This window comes from Panulirus ornatus, chromosome 3 (assembly GCF_036320965.1).
Source record: "Panulirus ornatus isolate Po-2019 chromosome 3, ASM3632096v1, whole genome shotgun sequence".
In the NCBI taxonomy this organism is placed as follows: Eukaryota; Metazoa; Arthropoda; class Malacostraca; order Decapoda; family Palinuridae; genus Panulirus; species Panulirus ornatus.
Genome location: NC_092226.1, coordinates 4,971,560 through 4,990,552, shown reverse-complemented (window position 1 = coordinate 4,990,552; position 18,993 = coordinate 4,971,560). Strand labels below are relative to the sequence as shown.

General features: G+C 46.3%; 1 protein-coding gene across 1 annotated transcript in view; it reads left to right on the top strand.

The window, feature by feature from the left end:
• The window catches only part of heca (hdc homolog, cell cycle regulator), a 188,422-nt gene that overhangs the window by 58,382 nt on the left and 111,047 nt on the right, over nt 1-18,993 (top strand). Inside the window, exon 2 of the mRNA XM_071683023.1 lies at nt 2,681-2,774. Coding sequence (XP_071539124.1) covers nt 2,681-2,774 — 94 coding nt within the window. The remainder of the gene's footprint in view (nt 1-2,680; nt 2,775-18,993) is intronic.

Below are 18,993 nucleotides of genomic sequence, written 5' to 3'. Positions count from 1 at the left end.
TGGTGGTACGGGTGAGAATCCCACTGGCTTGGCCAACTCAGAAGGCCATGGGGGGGGGGGGGGGGGTGTAATCCAGACAGGTGTTCTGAACACGTGTACCGAACCCTGACTCACTTAATGTTAAGCCTGTCTGCACTGGTGCTCCCACCCTCGTCTATCGCAGATGCAATACATACACCAACGCTAAACAGCCACTGTCTATCGTAGGTCTGTCTACCTGGTGTCTGGTCTCACTGTCTATCGTACTTTGGTCTACCTTGGATCTGTTGTCATTGTCTATCGTACATTGGTCTACCTGGGATCTACTGTCACTGTCTATCGTAGATCGGTCTAGCTGGTTGGTATCTCCTGTCACTGTCTATCGTAGATTAGTCTACCTGGGATCTACTGTCACTATCGTAGCTCGGTCTACCTGGTTGGTATCTACTGTCACTATCTATCGTAGATTAGTCTACCTGGGATCTACTGTCACTGTCTGTCGTAGACAGGTACCTGGGATCTGTTGTCATAGACGAAACTCTTTAAGAAGTCTACTGTAGACACGCGCATCTGTTTCCCCATACACATAGATCGACATCTACCTACTGTAAGATGTCAGGGACCGCTGAAACCTTTTCCCAGTATAGCTTTGTGACCCCTTGGTTGACATCCTCTTGGGTGGGTCTGTCCCAGACGTAGACACCTGAACCATCGTTCACAAAGTTCGACTACAACAATTACGGGCCTTAACTATCTGCCTCGTATGTATCCCATCCTTTCTACTGCCGTCTACCTCGTTCTACCACAGGCCAACAACATCGTTACTCACATCACTGGTCTTTTCCTGCCCTCCCTGGTCCTTTCCCGCCTTCCCTGGTCCTTGCTCGCCTTCCCTGGTCCTTGCTCGCCTTCCCTGGTCCTTTCCTGCCTTCCCTGGTCCTTTCCCGCCCACCCTGGTCCTTTCCCGCCCACCCTGGTCCTTTCCTGCCTTCCCTGGTCCTTTCCCGCCTTCCCTTGTCATTTTCCTCCCTCCTTGCTCCTTTCTCGCCATCCTTGCTCCTTTCCCTCCCTCCTTGCTCCTTTGCAACCCTCCCCGCATCTCTCTCCCCCCTTATTGACCCACTCCATGACCTCTGACCTGACCCCACCACACCTCAACATGTAGAGGGAATCCTTCAGCATCTACCATACCCCAAGTCCAATCCTTTCCAAGCCTAATGCCTTTCCAATCACTGTATTGGTCTATTTTCCAATATCCAATTTCGGCTCGCGGGCATGACTCGCTTCTAATCTTCCCCTAAGGGAATGATTGTACCTACAATGTCTAAAGACAGTTTATTATTTTTTTTTTTTTTGTAGCCTTGGGAGATTATTCGTGATGCGTGTGTTTTTTATTCGTAATGCGTGTGTTCTTATTCGTAATGCGTGTGTTCCTTCTCGAGTTCGTGATGATATTCTCTGATCGTTTGTTCGTGTTTATCACCAGTCACTGTCCTTGTGGAATGATCGTAACAAAACGTATTCTGAATATAATGTACATGCTTAGCTGTCAGTGGTGCGAGAGAAATTAATCTTTGTCCCTCTTAAAGGTAACATATTGTCTACTTGTGTAAGTGTGTGCTTTTTAAGTAACAGTTTGTATAAGTACAAGAACAGCTGAGTTTCTTAAATGTCCAGGTATCTTGGAATTGTATCCTTTAAATCAAAATGTATACTTTAAACGGATAGTTCCCCCTAAAAGTGGAAGGGTATCCCTAAAATGGAAGGATGCTTCGTCAGTGGAAGATTATACATTTCATGTGGATCTTACAGGTGTGTTTGTGGAATGGAAGCTTATCCACTTGAGATTAAAGGTTATGTATTTATAGTGTATATTCGTGAAGTGGAAATGTATCCTTCCTGGCAGAAAGCCCAAGTATATGTGGATCCCTAAAGTAGAGGTATGTTCACCCCAAGTGTATTGCCCTAGTATTACTGTGTGTGTGTCTGTGTCCTGGGAGTGGAAATGTTTAGGATAAGATGGGATGTTGAGTGGAAAGAGTCCTAGATAAAGGTTTGGTGACAAGTGTTTGATGTGAATCTCTTGCGTAAGGTGAAGTGTGGCAAGGCAGCTAGGAGTGGATGGGATTGCAGGCTAGGCGTTGTGAATGCTCCTGGCCCGTTTTGTGGGCTACCACGACACATTACTGTAGATCCCGCCCGGTATTCACCTCCTTGCAAGTGCCTCTGGCAATATTCGGTCCTTTCACTTGGATTATGGACCCAGACCTTCTCCTCAGAGGGTGAGATCTTGCTCTTTAAGTGCCACTCGGCCCTCGTGGAGTGCCACTTGTCCCATCGACCAGGACCAAGTTCCTCGTTGTCATGGGAACAGCTACACCCCCTTTCCCTCTCATCCTTCCCAGGTCCCCTCTTAAGGCACACACCACCCACTTCTACCATGGTGATGTTCCCATGCTAATAATACTGGATCATACAGTGTCTTGGGCACAATGTGGGACTGATAGGAATGTATTTCGAGCATCGTCCTTCCTCTCGAAGTTTATGATAAGTCATCAGTCTTGAATTTAATGGTGGGATGACTTTATCCGCCTCGACAACCATGATCATAATAAGTTAACACTGTTTCCTTTCCTCCCCTGACGCACTCGACCCTCTTCTGTTTTCCTCAAGCTAATATGTCACTGTTTCTCCTTGGCAGACATGGCTCGGGGGGAGGTCTCTTCGCCAGGCGTCCAGACTTCAGCAGCTTCAACGTCCTTCCTCGCCACAAGATCAACTCATACCACATCAAGGTAGGGGGCAGACCTTATCTTGAAGTGTTGTTTTATTTTATCACTACCTATTTTTTATTTTAATGGTTCATTGTGTCACTTTTTTTTTTTCAAAAGAGGAAAATAATTTTACATTAAGAGCAAGACGGTATCGTGGTATTGTGGTACCTATTTCTGTCATGATTGGGTAATCAAAAAAAATGTATTGTGTAATTCTGCATAGAATTTTGTTTGATTTCTTGCGGTTCATTTTCTATGATTATTATTTTTTTTTTTTGACGAGAAGAAGAGTTAAATTCTGCTGTAGGTGTTGTGAGCGACCACAGATGCAAGAAGATGATCAAGTTTTTAAAAAAAAAAAAAACCGTGAGTTTGCTTGTGAAGTGTTGGAGATTACCAATCTACGAAGAAAGATGATCTGTGTGTGAACTTTGCGAGTCCCCCAGCTGTTGTCCAGATTTTTGATCCAAGAGCTTTGGAGCTTAGAGCTGTAACAGATTATTTGAGCTTTTCCCTTAGAGCTTTACAGAGCTTTACAGAGCTTTAGAACTTCGTCAACTTAGCGTTAGGCGAAGGGAGTCAGATGTGTTGATAGGCTGCACAGACTTCAGTGGGGCTTCGGATAATCGCACATGAGGCTTCGGATAAAAAGTAGTGAACCCGATTCAGTCTCGGTCTTTAATGAACCCCAGGCGCTTGTTTCAACCCAGGAGGGTAGAAAAAAAGATGAGAGGACATAGACAGAGTAGACTTGGGGGAATTATTTTAAAAAATATAGCTCGTCCATCCAGTTTTGAGACGCAGTTATTCCCTGAATAGTTATGTTTTATTTTGAGTTACTACTACTGCTTGTGAAGCATTAAACCCTTATCTAAAGTGCTATAGTGAAAAAAAAAATATATATATATATATATATATTTCAGTATTTCAGAAGTGTGGCTAGAAGCAATTTTAACCTTTTTTCTATCGAAGAAGTGGAAAGTTCACAGAAGATATTGAATATATGTACCTATATCTATATACTTCTATATAAATATAGATCACTAGATACCTCAGGAGTGAGTCAGGTCAGTGCACAGCAATTCTTGAAGGTAGAAGAAGGCTATAACCTATGGTTTTTTGAATTTATATACAAATGAATTTCACATTGATGGCTAATCATAATGTCTCGTCACTGTAACTTTGCCATTTTCTGAAGCTTTCCAAAAGCTATTTTACTTAGAGCATTTGTATATTGTACCCAGAGCTAACACACTAGAGAAGGCTTGCATAGTTCCTGATGTGTTCATTACGGACGCAAGTGGCCCTACCCCTCAAAAAAAAAAAAAAAGTAATATACATATATGCATAAAGAGACCAGTTTTGAAGTACTGATTTGCATATGAACTATTGGGGGAACCCACTCGCTAGTGCAATAATGTATAGATGTTAATTTGGCCTTTTTTTATTGGTTATAAATCAGAAATGCATACAAGTATATCTTTTTTTCCCCTTTTATGTTATAATGTATTTTTTATAAATATGCAGGTTATTAATCTAAGGAAAAGTACCTGAATATAATGTGTGTGTGATAGAGGGAGTTCTGTAAGGCCATTCTTGTAGCCAGAGTTTTTTGTCATACTGGAGTTGAAAACCTCTTAGTCCCTACCAGTGTCATGTATTGTGTGTGTATCATGTCTCGGTGATTATTTTCAATATTTAGTACGTAAAATATTTTATATTGTCAATAAAAGGGAATTTATGACCTATATATATTAAGAGTATGGCTCAATATCCTATACACCATTATTGAAGAGAGTTTTATTACTGTTAAACCACTTGTGTTTATGCATTCATTTCTTCGACAAACATATACTGTTCCATTCATTAAAGTATAATTCACTTCTTCACTGTTTCATCAATATTTCATTTTTTGTTTGTTTTCGTCTAATCATTTGACTACTCATAGAGAAATGCACACGGCAATTTATTTTTTTAGGGGGGTCACCGTAGATCCGCGTAGGTTATTATTATTATTATTATTTTTTGGCGACAGTTGTATGTTGGTTTAATTTGAGATTTATTGGATGGAATGATAAACGTTATTATTCCCCCTCCCCCCCTAAACCTTTGGTTTAGTTTGTGGATTATTATTCCCCCCCTCCCTCCCCCTCCCCCCCACCTTTGGTTTAGTTTGTGGGTTAGACTGCCTTACCTACACCCTCGTATATAAGGACCTTAATGGCTCTGCCGCTTTAAATAACTGCCCCGGAGTGCTGTTTATGTGGGCCATTATCGACAAGCCCCCCCTCCCCCCCCCCCCCCCCTCGTGGGTACAGGCAGCCCGGGTTATGATTTTTGTGTGAAGTATGTTATTATTTTTACCCCCACAGTAAATAACATTTAAATTGAAAAAAACGAAAGAATGTTCGGCTTTGGGGCCGTCCCCCCCCCCTTTTTTTTTTTAGAATAGTTTTAAAAAATGCCTAGTGAGGAGGAAACGACACGCATTCCATTTTCTTTCTTAGTAGGGGAGACGATTGGAATTTTTTTAAGCTTGTCCTGTTTATATTAATTTTTACTGGCATTTCGTGGGAAATGATCTATGTATTTGATAGCTTGTCGATAAATAGATGGTGCTCCTTTATGTACGTAATTTATTATGTTAAAGACATCGAACAATATCATTTAAGGGGTAGCTATTGTAGAATTGTCGCGACCCTTCCCCCCAAAAATATAAATTCCTTAAACTCTAGAGAATTAAGGCCACAAACGCTGGAATGAGAGAAAGGGATTTCGCTTTCAACTAACTATTGAACTATTTCAAGATGTCGAAATTAGATCCAAACGGCTAAAAAAAAAAAGATTGGATTTAGGGGAGGGAAAAAAAATATTACGAACTCGGATCTGCTGAAGATTTGTCATACTCGAAATTCCACCTCGGTGGGGGAGAGAGAGAGAGAGAGAGAGAGAGAGAGAGAGAGAGAGAGAGAGAGAGAGAGAGAGAGAGAATCCGTGTGAGTTTTGTAATTACCGTGCGACGTTGCCACTCCGGGGGGGAAGGAGCTGGTATCCGCGGCAGAGAACACAGGGCACACAGCAGCATCCCACGTCACATCTTTACCCCCCCCACACAGTTACGGTGGCGGCGTCACAACAGAGCCGCTAACTCGCTCGCTCCCTCCCGACACCACACACAGACACCACACCACACACACACATACATACGGGTCTTCCCAGAGTTGGAACCATTTGTTTCCCCACGTCGTTCGGGGGTCTACCATAATCAATATATGTTTTTCCTTTGTTTTTTTTCTTTCACTTCTCTCGAACACACTCGAACCACCTCATTATACTATACGACTGCAAGTAATTGGGTTGGTAATTATACGTTCCCCGGATGGGAGAACCACCCTAGTAGACCTTACTACCATTACCCCTCGAATTGCTTTTGTGATTCGGTTTCATTTGGTTTGGGTCGCGGGTTGTTAACTTTAATGATATTTTTCCGAAATTCTTTTTTTTTTTTTTAAAAGGGGTGGGGTTGGGGGTTCCAGCTTGCAGTCTTTGCGGAGAGGGGGTTAGGTTAGGCTGGGCTGGGCTGGGTTAGGCTAGGCCAAACTGACTAAGGCGTAGGCGAAGTAGCCGCTCGTAAAAAGGGGTCATTAGTGCATTACCAGAGGCGAGATTGAAGTAGACAACGAGGGGCTTTCCTCGGTGACGGGTGGATTAATATGCAAATGGCTATGCAAATGAGGGCGGAGTTGATGTGAAGAGCATCGCTAGCGATTTAAGAACTTCATATTTGGACGAGTGATATAGGGGGGGCGGGCGGGGGGTACGCTGCGGTAGCTGACTTGGGTTCAAGGTAAGGTGATCGTCTCTCATTTCTTCGATGTGGTAAATTTCGCTTTTTTTTCAGTCTTTTTTTTTTTTTGATGAACCTCAATGATTACATACAGCCACATAATTAGATATTTCCCTCAGACACTTAAAAAATCAGGATTGAATTTGACCTCTTCTGTATCTCTTCGACACCAGTCAATGCACAGTGTACGTCCTTGTCTATGCCATTTCCATTCGTGACATTTCTCTCACGAATCGACCCATTCGACCTGTTGACTTGACCATTACGCACCGTCCCTGTTCACGAATACGAACCCCCCCCCCTCCCCTCCCCTCCCTGTCCTACCCATTTTATGATGAATGGTGAATTAAGTGGTTGTTAGCGTTGGGGGGGAACCGCGATACGAAAGCCAGCAGAACTTAGGGTCTATCTATGATCTATTCGTCTCGTCTGTATTGGTTGTATTTTAAGCTGTGCTGGCGGAGACAAAAGCGCTCCCCCGGGCGAGGTAACGCTGTGCCTCAAAGGAATTGGATTTTGTTATCGTGTGGGTTTAAAACACACACACGCGCGCGCGTCCAGGACCGCTTTTAGGACCCAGCACCCGGAAGGTGGGGCGAACTGATGCCTCAAAGGGTTGCGTGGAAGAGAGAGGAGGGTGGGTGGTTTGGGGTAGTGGTTAGAAAGGGATTATATATATATATATGATTTTTTTTAAGGGCATTAGATTTCCAGTTTGGCAAAAGGGGTTGTGGGGAGGAGAACTGAAGATTCAGCGGGTAGCGAGTAATGCCACGTCTCCTGCAGGGAACATGATATTGACGCCTTGTTAGTTCCATTTCGCGAGTTTGTTTTCACGTGACGCAAGTCCCGTCCCGGCTGGCGGGCAGTTTACCCCACTGATTAGCACAACATTTTTTTCACCCGGATTATCAAAACCCGCTTCATTTTCATCCGCTTTTTAGAATATTTCTCCGGTCTTTTTTTTAGAATTATTTTTCGCCAGACGAAGGGGGCGTATCATTTTTTTTTCCACCTCCACAAAGGCAGTAGGTAACGTCGACATAACCATGGTAAATGTACCTCGTATACGAAACCAATCGAACTAATTTATCTACAAAGAAAATAACGCGAAAGAAAATCTAGGAGAGGGAATTTGAGTTGGATCGAACCAGCTGACGAAATAGGAGAACAAATATCCAGTCTGCGTTGCAATTTTGAGAGAACATGGCCCCCTCTTCACCAGCATCGTATAGAGAGAGAGAGAGAGAGAGAGAGAGAGAGAGAGAGAGAGAGAGAGAGAGAGAGAGAGAGAGAATGTAGGCATCTGGTTTACGAGGCTCTGTGGATCATTATCAGGTGGCTGTATCCAAGCTTACGGCTTAACCGAATGAAATTTTTTTTTTATGAATGTACCTCCGTTTTAATGTACAGGTTTACGAGTGTGTGAAAAAGATCTAGTCATGTCCCTCTACCATAAACTGTATCAGGAAAGTAGACCAACCCACCACGTGAGTATACTGTGGACACGTCTTGTTTCAGCATCCCAGAATCATCTTGGCTCACCTCGACCCAATTTTTTGTTTGTTTTTATATCTTCCACCTTTTGCGTCATGTACCTCCATTGTCTCTATGGCCTCTGCCGTCTGCGGCCAGACACCGCCGTCCCTCCACCATCTATGCATCGTTTCTTCCACTCCCAGGACGCCGCCTCCACCACCACCACCACCTGCTGTCTGCCGTCGCAGCATCTAGCCCCGCACATCGCTAACCTTCATTAGAAACATGACCTTCTATATTCTCTGACCTCTGACCTCCAGTTCGCATCTCCACTTTTGACCTCCAGCTTTGGCGCCTCTAGCTTGTCCTCCGCCCAAGCCTACGACCTGAGGTCTCCTTCTGGCCTCCAAGCAGCCACCACCTTCGCCTTCATCCTTAACCCTCCCACCTCCGTGGGTGGCAACTCCAGCTATACGATAAGGGGGGCCAAATTTTCGCCACGCCCAGCTATTAAGGAGGCGATTGGCACGGTGGCGCGATAGGGAGAGAGAGTGGGATGACTCGTGGAGGATGATTAGGGAGAAGGAAGAGAGGGTCGGTAGGAAGAAACTTGGAAGAAGTGTAGATAGAATTAGAGGAATTGAAAACGATAAAAGTTTGGTGAAAGGCGCAAATGATTTATTTCGGGAATAAGGAAAACATAAGCTTCAGGACTGTCGGAGAGGGAGAAGAGATGGGGAGAGAAAGGGACAAAGACGGGAAGAACTGAGGAAGGTTGGGATGATGATGTGGTGATGTGGTCATTAAATAGGGTCTTGGAGAGGGGGAGGATAGGGTAGTGGCACCCAGCCTCCAGTTAGGCCAGGTTGTAAAGAACGATCCTCATCTATAAAATCTCCTTCTTAAGTGCCATCGATCAGGGAACTGAATGGTAATGATCACCACCTTGATTTTTTGCAATTTTTCGGGTCCCGAGTTTTGTGTGTGTGCGCGTGTGTCTAGGTAGGAGGAGGTGCTGGCGTAGGATCCTCGTCTCTGGTGTGGATGGGTGCCAGGACTTGTATATATGGTTTTTTATACGCCACTTGACTCCCACAGGGAGAGAGGGAGTTCAGCGTAGCTGCGTAGGCGGTTTTATATTGTGGGCAAATTTCTTGAGGGAAGATAGAGGTATAGAGGTAGGGGAGTAGCGTTGTGGTCTCTCCGTCCTGACCCAGACGGACGATACTCGCGTAACAGACATCGAGCGAGCAACACACTGATGGGTGACCTCAGTGTACTACACTGTATCGGGTAACGTCAGAGACCCCATACCGTCCGTCCTTCACACACACACACCTTCATGGAATAGTTGTTGCCGTGTGACGAAACGAGAGGAAAAAAATGGGTGGTTTTAAGCTCTGAGCGAAATGGGTGCGTGTGGAGCAAAGTTGGGTTACAGTTGTTGAGGTATTTACTCCCGTATAAAAACACGAGGCGTAAAAAAAAGGGAGGGAGAGGGAGGAGGTGTCTTAAGAGGGAGGGAGGGAAGGATATTTACGGGGCGCGCGTGTCGCCCTGATGGATTTCTTTACGTGGTCAAGGGATTCCGAGGTAGGTTTGAGGACTGTAGGATGACTAGGATACTCAGGAGACTCCTGGAGGTTAAGGATGTCCCTTAGTTGGATGAAGAGATTCGGATTCCTCTTGGATGACAGAAGACACCCTTGACGAGAGGGGCCCCCTTAAAAAAAAATGTGTAGGCGGGTGGCGGAGGGGAGGAGGGAGGGGTTGAGGGGTAAGAGGAGTGGCATCAAGGGAGAGAAGGACTCGTGAGGCTGTGATTTATGATACGGAGCAACACTTGGAATGAAGGGGAGGACGTTTTAGAGACTAGGGAGGTGAGGGGCGATGGGGCAAGGGGAAGGGTGGGTGAAGTGTGATGGGGCAGGGGAAGGTGGTGAAGGGTTTAAACAGTTGGTAGCTAAAGGGGAATGAGATTACTGGATCACTCGCTCGACAGTCGGTATGTATTTTAAACTCTATAGACTTGTGCTCACACCTCGTTAATACTTGGAGGAGGAGGAGGATGCGAGAGTAACGAAGATGGTTGATAGTCTCACACATCGGTTCTTCCAGAAAGATGAGGTTCGTAGTCTTCACTGTGTGTGTGTGTGTGTGTGTGTAGGGAGGATGGATACAGCTGGTGTCATCACACATCAGTCAAGGTAGTGATCAGATATGAAGAACTACGGAGGAGTGGATTGGGAGGGAGAGTGGCACACCCTCTCTCTCTCTCGAGAGAGAGAGAGAGAGTGGGTGTGCCCCTCCTCACGCTGCCAAGCCAGCCAATGAGGCCAACAATCCAATTTATAGGGAACGACCTTCGCCGAGTCTCCTCCGGTTGTCTGATGTTAATGTTCCATTTTGATACCAGAGACTTGTGCGGGTGGGAGGAGCGAATGAGTGCCTTAGTTGGCCTATGCTACAGGGTGGGGGCGGGGTTAAAATGGATAAAGGGGCGGGGGGATGTTGGGGAAACAAGGTGGGGCCATCTACGCGGAGAGGGAGGGGGTGTAAATGAGAGTCACTGTTGGAAAGTGCAAAAGTAAATCATTGATGCAGCGGTAGGGACGTTCACCGTAGGAAATAAACGGGAAGACAACGGGAGTAGTTCAGGAACGGCAGTGGAGCAACAGAGGAGGAAAAGGAAAACGGAAATAAACAGGGGGAAACGGAGCGACTATAAACAGGGCTAAGCGGGAGTGCAATCGAAAACGATGTGCAATAGACGTCAGGGGAGAAGGTGAATGGGAAGGGATAAAAAAAACACGGGGAAATATGGGAGGGAGTTGGGGAAACTGGCTGGACGACCCAGAGCAGCTGAGGCGTAGATTTATACCTAGTGTGTGTCGTGTGGGGAAAAAACAACACACACACGGGTCTTACCTGAGATTGTCGTGTGTCGCCAGTCTTTTTTTAAGCAAGGCGCCCAAACTTTTCTACTGAACACAGAGGGATTTTCTTCACCCAGCATTATATACCAGAGCCTAGGACTTCACCCCAGCATCCTACCAGACGCCTAGGACTTCACGACACCTGCATCCTTCAGGACCATGAACATCCCTTCTTCAGGCTTTTTCTTTTACCCTTCCAGACCCCTAAGGATTCCCGCAGTAGGAACCTTTTCATTCCTGAAACACTCCTACAAAGGACCTCTGCTGCATATTCTCAAGACCTTCTGATATTTCTTCCAAGGACCCCCCCAGGCATCATCCTTCAGGAAGACCAGCCCCCCCCCCCCCCCCCCCCCCCCACGTAGATCCCACACAAGGCACCACGACGAGGCCTCGATCCTTTCTCCCTGTAGGACCTGAATGCCCTCCTTACATCTCCCCTCCAAGTCGTTCGGTAGTAACCTAGATTCGTAAATCTTTATGATGCGTGATGAATGTGGAGGGGTTGACAGTGATGCTGGCCAGGCACAAGGCACTTTATGAGCGGCCCCCCGAGAGTTATCTGCAGTTAGTTTTAATTGTCTCCCGCTAGAGCTAGGAAAGGGGGACCGGAAACGTAACTGTGCCCCAGAAAAAGAAAGAGAATTCCTCGTCTTTTCTTCCTTTTCCCTCGTCCATGACTTTTATTGTCTCCTGTCTATTATCTCGATTGCTTCCCGTTTACGTCTCATCTGCACTGTTCCTCTCCCTCCTCCTCCTCCTCCTATTTTCCCTCCCGTTCTTCGCAGCGGCTCGGCGCTTGGCCTATCTTATGTGGTCGGCGTCAGTTCGTAATTTGCAAAGATCTTCACTGTGATCGGAAACTGCGGCAGTTGCACAGTTGGTGGTCGTCACGGCTCCTTCCTGCATCGCGCAACGATGACGTCAGGGTTTGGAGGGTAGTAAGGTAATTAAGGGGTAATTAAAGGGAGGGTTTTGGACGGAAAGGAGAGGATTAGTCGGGGAAAGGGATGGTTGGATGTAGCCAACGGTTTACCCTTTGATTTCTTTGTCTTGGATCTAACGTAGTGGTTCGTTTGTGGGCGAGATGAGCAGTAACGGTCCTTATCACACAGGCTACTAAAGGTTAATCTCCCCTGGTGACTGTACATGAAGGCAGCCGAGGGAGGGAGGGTGGGTTCGAGTTTCCATTGCTTCATCTTTGAGGTTCACGTCTCGGGTCTCCTGTCGTCAAAGTTTTGGATTTTGGCTGAAATTTCACGTAATTCTCACAGTTTTGAGGTTCATATCCTTTTAAAAGATGATCACATCGTATCGAAATCTTTTGAAATGAATTCAGCGTTGATAATACTCCAATCTTGCCATGTTACTGGAGTGGGGCAATGTGGATGTCACATGAGGACCTAAATATTCGCGTGTTTTTAAGCCGATAGCAGATATGATTGAGTTTGGGAAGGTCCTCCCCCCGCCCAGCCATCGGAAAACAATTTTGCACGAGCCCGTATCGTAAAATTGGCGAGGAGGACGCCAATTTATAGGCGGATTGAGAGAGATTAGGCCTAAGTTATTATTAGCGTATCTCCCCCTCCCCCTCTACTGTAGATCACACGGGTCCTCCTACTCGATATCTAATTAAGTGCTGTTACTTGATGCCAATTCACCTGCCTTCTGTCCAATTAAACTCGCAATTAAACTACCAGGTCGATATAAAAAATGGGAGCTAATCTCGCGAGAGTGGAACCGTCTGGTTCTACCTGATTAATCCAGGCCGTTTTCTATAGCCAGTCTCTGTATCATTTAATGGCAGACTTTCCTGTTGAGTTATTACGGGTTCTCCAAATTGAGAGGATATTGTTTATGAAGGTTTCCTAGGGAGGCATTACCACGCGGTAGGAAGGAGAGTGCCTGGGATCAAGCCTTTGGGAACGGGTTGGTGTGGTCAGTCCTCTTGTGTGTATATAGACGTTTTAATTAAAGCTAAATCTAATAAGCTATGAATTACGATTGAGTAGGAGTGTTGGGACAGACCTCACGATGGTCTGAGAGAGACATATATGACTACCGTTATTCTAGCAGGATCGAAGCCTTTTATATAACGATCCATGTCTTTATGTATAGACTTTTACACACTGTCGAATCTCTTATCGGAGCCTGTCTCCACCGAAAGACGTATCATTACGACGTAACTGCGTTACTGGTGGTTCTCGAACCTCTTAAGTACCCATTGATCAATTTGTTTTACTGTGTTATGTGGGATCTGAGGAGATTCGAAAAAAGCATCAGGTTAGACGTTCGAGTCCTTTGTTTGTGGTTGGCTTATCCCGTCGGGTGTTTGAGGCAGGAGGTGTTCACGCAGTGGCTCCTGCGGCGGAAGCTACGCGAATCGCTAGTGGTTCCTGGAAGCTTGAGCTGGAAGCGAAGAGTACGTAATTCTGGAATGTTGCCTGCCCGTTTAAAGGGTATTTCTCGCCCCCCCCTTTTTTTTTTCTACGGTGATCGCGCCGTTCACGTCGTCTATCCTATGGACGAAACTCCGTAGTAATGATACCAGTTAGCTTTTTTTTTTTTAGTGTGGGATCACACAACACGGAAAGTCGTACTAAAAACAAGCAAAATTGCGACCGTACGGGCCTCCCGGTGTTGCCATATGAGGGTCGCGTTATTGGTTTTTCTATACCCTGGTTCCAGGAATTCCCCAAATCCCCTGTAATAGTGACGCTCACTCCAGGCCTGGCTGTGTGTGTGTGTAGGTTCCCCCACCCCCTTACTCTCTCCTCTCCCCTCTGCCACACTGTAAACTTGGAAGGCAGTAATATATTTTGACATTTTAGTCGCTGGATTTTGAATATTTCATAATATCTAGATTTATGAGGGATCGCGTCTATATTATATAGGGGGAAAGGGAAGAAATATATTTTCCATAATTTGAAAGTTCGTAAATACCGCGATGTTTCAAGTCATACGTCATACATTTTCAATGTTCGGTAATTTCGCTCCCGAAGTACGAAAGTGACTTGAACCTCGTGCGTGGTCAGAGAGAGCCCCATGGCTCTGGAGGGAAGACCTGATAATTTGCGAATGTTTCCCTTGGGAGGAGGAGGAGAAGAGGCCGCCCCCACTGTCGCGAGGGAGGTGTTGGGACGTACCAAGTGCTCGAGTAACACTTGACGTGCACCACTGGTCAAGTCTACTTAGGTTGAATGTGTGTGTGTTCCACTTCAGGTTCGACCTGCGTCTATGTGTGTACTTCACATCAGATCCGACTTGCTTTGTGGAGTCATAATCCGACCCACATTCCTCGTCACTTACGCAATAACTTCTACACTGCTCGTAACTCTTGCGTGCCCTGTCGTAACTCGGAACTTCCAACACCACCGCTCCTTAAACAACCCTCCCCCCTCCCTCACCCCCTCCACAACAATAGCCCCATTGATGGACGTTATGATGTACAATATGGGCAGGGTGTAGTCTAATGATTTGAGAAGATTGTTAAATATACAACCTCACCCCTCACCCCCTCTCTCCCATTTCCCCTACACTACCCTTAGTTCAGACCCCCCTTCCCCTTCCCCTAACACCCCTTCCCCTTCCCCCTCAAGTCCCGCCATAACGAATATGTCCAGCGATATCTAGCTCCGACATAAGCGATCACGTCCCCCATTCCGCCCTCGTAAACGCTAAGATTAAGATCAAGCGAGGGGGGAGAGAGAGAGGCCGCTGTGACGAAATGCGTAAGGACATGTTGCGTAGTGCGTAGGTCGGGAGAGTGCGTAATGTGTGGACGACACGGAGAGTCGCGGGGTTGACACGGAGAGAGAAGTATATTGGGAAGGTTCTGAATGGCCCTTTTGGTCGTCAGATGGCAACAGTATATCTGTCAGACCCGAGGAGGAAGAGGAGGAGGGAGTCACGTGTGTTGCTGGTGTCGTGGGGGGGAAGAGAATGTAGCGCACGCGCGCGCGTAGACACACACACACACACACACACACACACACACACACACACACACACTTTAATCTTCCTTTCACTGACATGACCCAAGACATGAGACATCCCCCCACCTCAGTCACCATAAACCTCTTCCGTCATCTGCAAGTCATCACCCCCTCCACCCCTCCCCCCCCCCCCACACTTACAAGACCCCACAAGAAACCCCCCCCCCCACACTCACCCATAAAAAATGAGAATAAAAATTTAACTAGGGGGAGGAGGAGGGAGGGAGGGGGGGTAATCAAATTTACCAAGCGCGAATTGTTTGGCTCCTGGAGTTGAGAATCAGACGTGGGGAATATGATATTGGTGTACAAATTACCTCGAGATCAAAACCTTTGATATGATCAGGGGCGGGAGGGTATGGGCGAGGGAGTGACGTTCGAACGAAAAATCCCCCCACCAACACACACACACAAACACACGACGTGGGAGTTTTTGAATTGCAGATTTGAACTCGTAACGTGCGCTTATTTCGACCACTGTTTAGCGTCGGAGGGTATTGGTTGGGGATGCGGGTAAGGGGAAGAACGACACGAAGTCTTCGAGGCCAAGAAGACTGGGGAGGGGCGAAGATGATGAGTAGTGATGACTATAGAAGACGACTTCCAGTCCCCCCAAAAGATTCTTTGTGCGAAATAAAAAGAAGAGTTTCTCTAAAACCTCCTTCTCACTGATGTAATTTATATATATATACATATACCCCTGCTTCTAAGATTGGTGTAGGATTTAGTGGAATTATGAGATTATGCATCAAAGTTGGAATTACATACGCGAGGATTAGACAGGGATTGTAAAAATACGGACGAGTTACTGTGGGAATGATTAGGTACAACATGAGAGGGATGAGCGCTACAGCATCCTGGAATCATGATAGCCCTCTGGCCTGGGCAAGGCGGTGAGGCTTATCCAGGGCCTCTTCGAGATCTGGCACCGGGCTTTATTCTGCACAAGTTTTCTGCGCGTCGTGTATGTGTGTGTGTGTGTGTGTGTGTGTGTGTGTGTGATGGAGGTGGGGGGGGCCTTTAGTTTATAGGCCCTCTTGGCAAGGCTTCAAGGGAGCTGCCAAACGGTGATATTAGCAAGATTTCTTGTCCCTTCTGGTGCCAACGAGGCTTTGGGTTCGCCAGAACTCTCCTCTGTCTCTCTCTCTCTTTCTCTTTTATCTCTTTCCTTCTCCCCCTTCTCTCTCACCCCGGGATAGTGGCCATTTCTTTCTCCCCGGGTATTAAGGAAAGCTGGCGTTAGTGAAAGGGATTGATAAGGTTCCTTCTCCGGGGGCAAATACGTGGCGAAATGATCCTTATAAAATCGGCGCAAAAACTCCTGGGCGATTGCTTCCCCCCCACACACCATCGCCGCTGGGGGCGGAGCTGTTAGGCCTTGCGAATTTCCTCCTCCACCTCCAACACACACACCATTTGGACCCGATATTAGCCGCGCACGCCTCCGAGTCTACACAAAACTTGGTGATATAAGATCTGCGTTGTAGTGCTTATCGAAGGCATTTCTGTTGACGCCCCCGGTGGAATTGCCGACCAGGTGATAATTTCGTCAAAGGACAACCGAGGAAAAATGGCTAAGGCTGATAACGTAAATGTTTGTTTATGTGACGGCCGGTTGGGAGGGTTGGGTCAGGGTCGCCAACGTGGCGTAAGGGGGTGTTGTAGGGGTTCGTATTTCGCAATATGTCTGTGGAGAGTACGTCTCTCTTGCGTCACCTGTTCACATCCTGGTGATCGCTCGGGTATCTGAAGGTTAGAGAAATACTTAAAGAATCGTGAGGTGTTACCAGGTTTCTCTGGTTGGTTAGGAGGATTCGAAGTCCAACGTTGGCATTACTGTTGAGGGGGGAGGGGCGATGGGGGGAGAGAATGGCTTGAATTCGCGGAAAATCAGCAACTGCTTCAGAAAGGGCGGAAATAGACGGGAATATCGCGATTTATCACCAGGATTCCGGGAGGGGAAAAATTGGTTTCTTTCTAGATTCTTACGTTGTGTGTGTGTGTGTGTGTGTGTGTGTGTGTGTGTGTGTGTGTAAGGGGCGGGGATGGGGAGAGGGTTAGAATGTTTTCCAACATTCATTCCATTCATGGATCTTTAGTCGGTGGGACGAGACACTTCGGAACTCGCGTTCATTTTTTTTTGCTTCTTATTTCTTAGGCGTTGATTTAAGGGTAAGGGGAGGCCCCTCCGGGTGGCACGTGGAAGGTAGTTCGCACACGACTCGTAACTGTCTCAAGGAGCGCCATCTGCGGGCGTTATAGCCATCTGTGAGGGGTTAGCACCATCTGTAGGCATGATGGCCACCATCTGCGTAAGGCTTGTGCACCGATCGTGGGTTGAGTTACATCCGGGTTTCGCACCATCATGGGGGGGGGGGGTCGGAACCCAGTGTAGGATCACGGCACACGTAGGTCGGTCGGGTGTGCTTCAAGAAATCGACGGTTTACGTTATTTGTGTACGATTAGACGGTCGTCATCCACGTCCCACACACCTTGGTCGACGCCCCACATTCCTTGTTAGACACCTTTTGTCTGGTCTGGGGGGAGACCTGGGCGTGTTCCCTGAAGGATAGATGATGGCGAGACGCACCCACCCACCTCCTCCTCCTGCCATGTTATCCTCGGGTCTAACCTTTTCTTCGTCCACTCGTGTCTATATAAACTTCCATCATCCGAGCCATCCCTTCATCCTTTGGATCTTATATCTACTCCTTCAATCCATTCCTCAAATCCTTCCCCCCCCCCCCCCTTTTTCATTTCCGCCTTCCATATTTCATCCATCTCTAGATCTTCCCTTCATCCGTTTTTCCATAGGATTACCTTCTTTGTTGATCCCTTCGTTTCGGAACCATTTTTCCTCGACCCCTTCAGATGCACCAATTTTTCCAACTTTTTAAGGCATGGAGTCGACCTAACCATTTAAAAAATGCGAAAAATGTAGATAAGTACGTTTCAAAATGTCGTGTGATTATCTTCCCCCAGAACCAAGACGAAGTAGTGTTGGAGCGGGATGTGTGGGACTCTCCAAGGAATTTAGGGACTTAATACCGTGGGAGTACTGGGACTAATGACCCTTAAGGTGAATGACTGTAGTGTGTATGTATGTACGTATGGATGTATGTATTTTCATATAACCTAATTCTCATATAAAGTCTCAATCATAAAAAGATGATGAATTATCTTTATACTTCTAAGTGTATTATTAAGGTTAAAATCTATCGGTTTTATCCCAAAATGCCTATTTTATAAGTGTCAGACACTTACCTTTTCTTTGTATTTTATTGTTGCCTGATCAATCTTACGTGTTTATTCACAAGATCAGAACTCCATTTGCAGTGCCACTTTCAGTCGTCCTTACACAAACTTAAGCAGCTAAGACTGTCCTTAGAAAAGTAAGACTAAGTAAAGACAATTGCAAGACCAAGTTGACTTAATTATTCCTGAACTTAAGAAGTCAACAGCTCTATATACCAGCTCTGGGTACAGCAATAAGGGCTGCATCTTATAGCCCCATTCATATAAGTCATGTTTGTGGTTTAATAAAGAGAAATTACCGCATGATTGTAAGTAGACAGTGTAGCACTATAGTGTTAGTGTAAATCCAAAAGATGTTTACGATTGTCTGTCTCTCTTTGAAGCAAAATAGATCTTGGTTTGAGTGAAAGTTCACAGAGTTAGTATGCAGTTAAGACAGTTTAAAAACACTCCTGCCAACCTAGTATATGCACTTAAAAAGACAGTTTTAAAAAACATACACTCCTGATGGTTTAGCACAAGAAAATCCAAACTTTTGTTGTGAATCCGATAAGGTGAGGAAGTGGAACAGGGCGCGCGGTCCCGCAGAGTTCAGAGCGGACGCCATAGGTGGTGGTGAAGCAGACAGCCACTGCGGGAGTAGCTAGGTCGCCGTGTGGGAGGTAGCCAAGGCCGCAGCCACCAGGCCGCAACCGCAGCAAGCGCGGATGTTGTAGAGGGCCGCCGC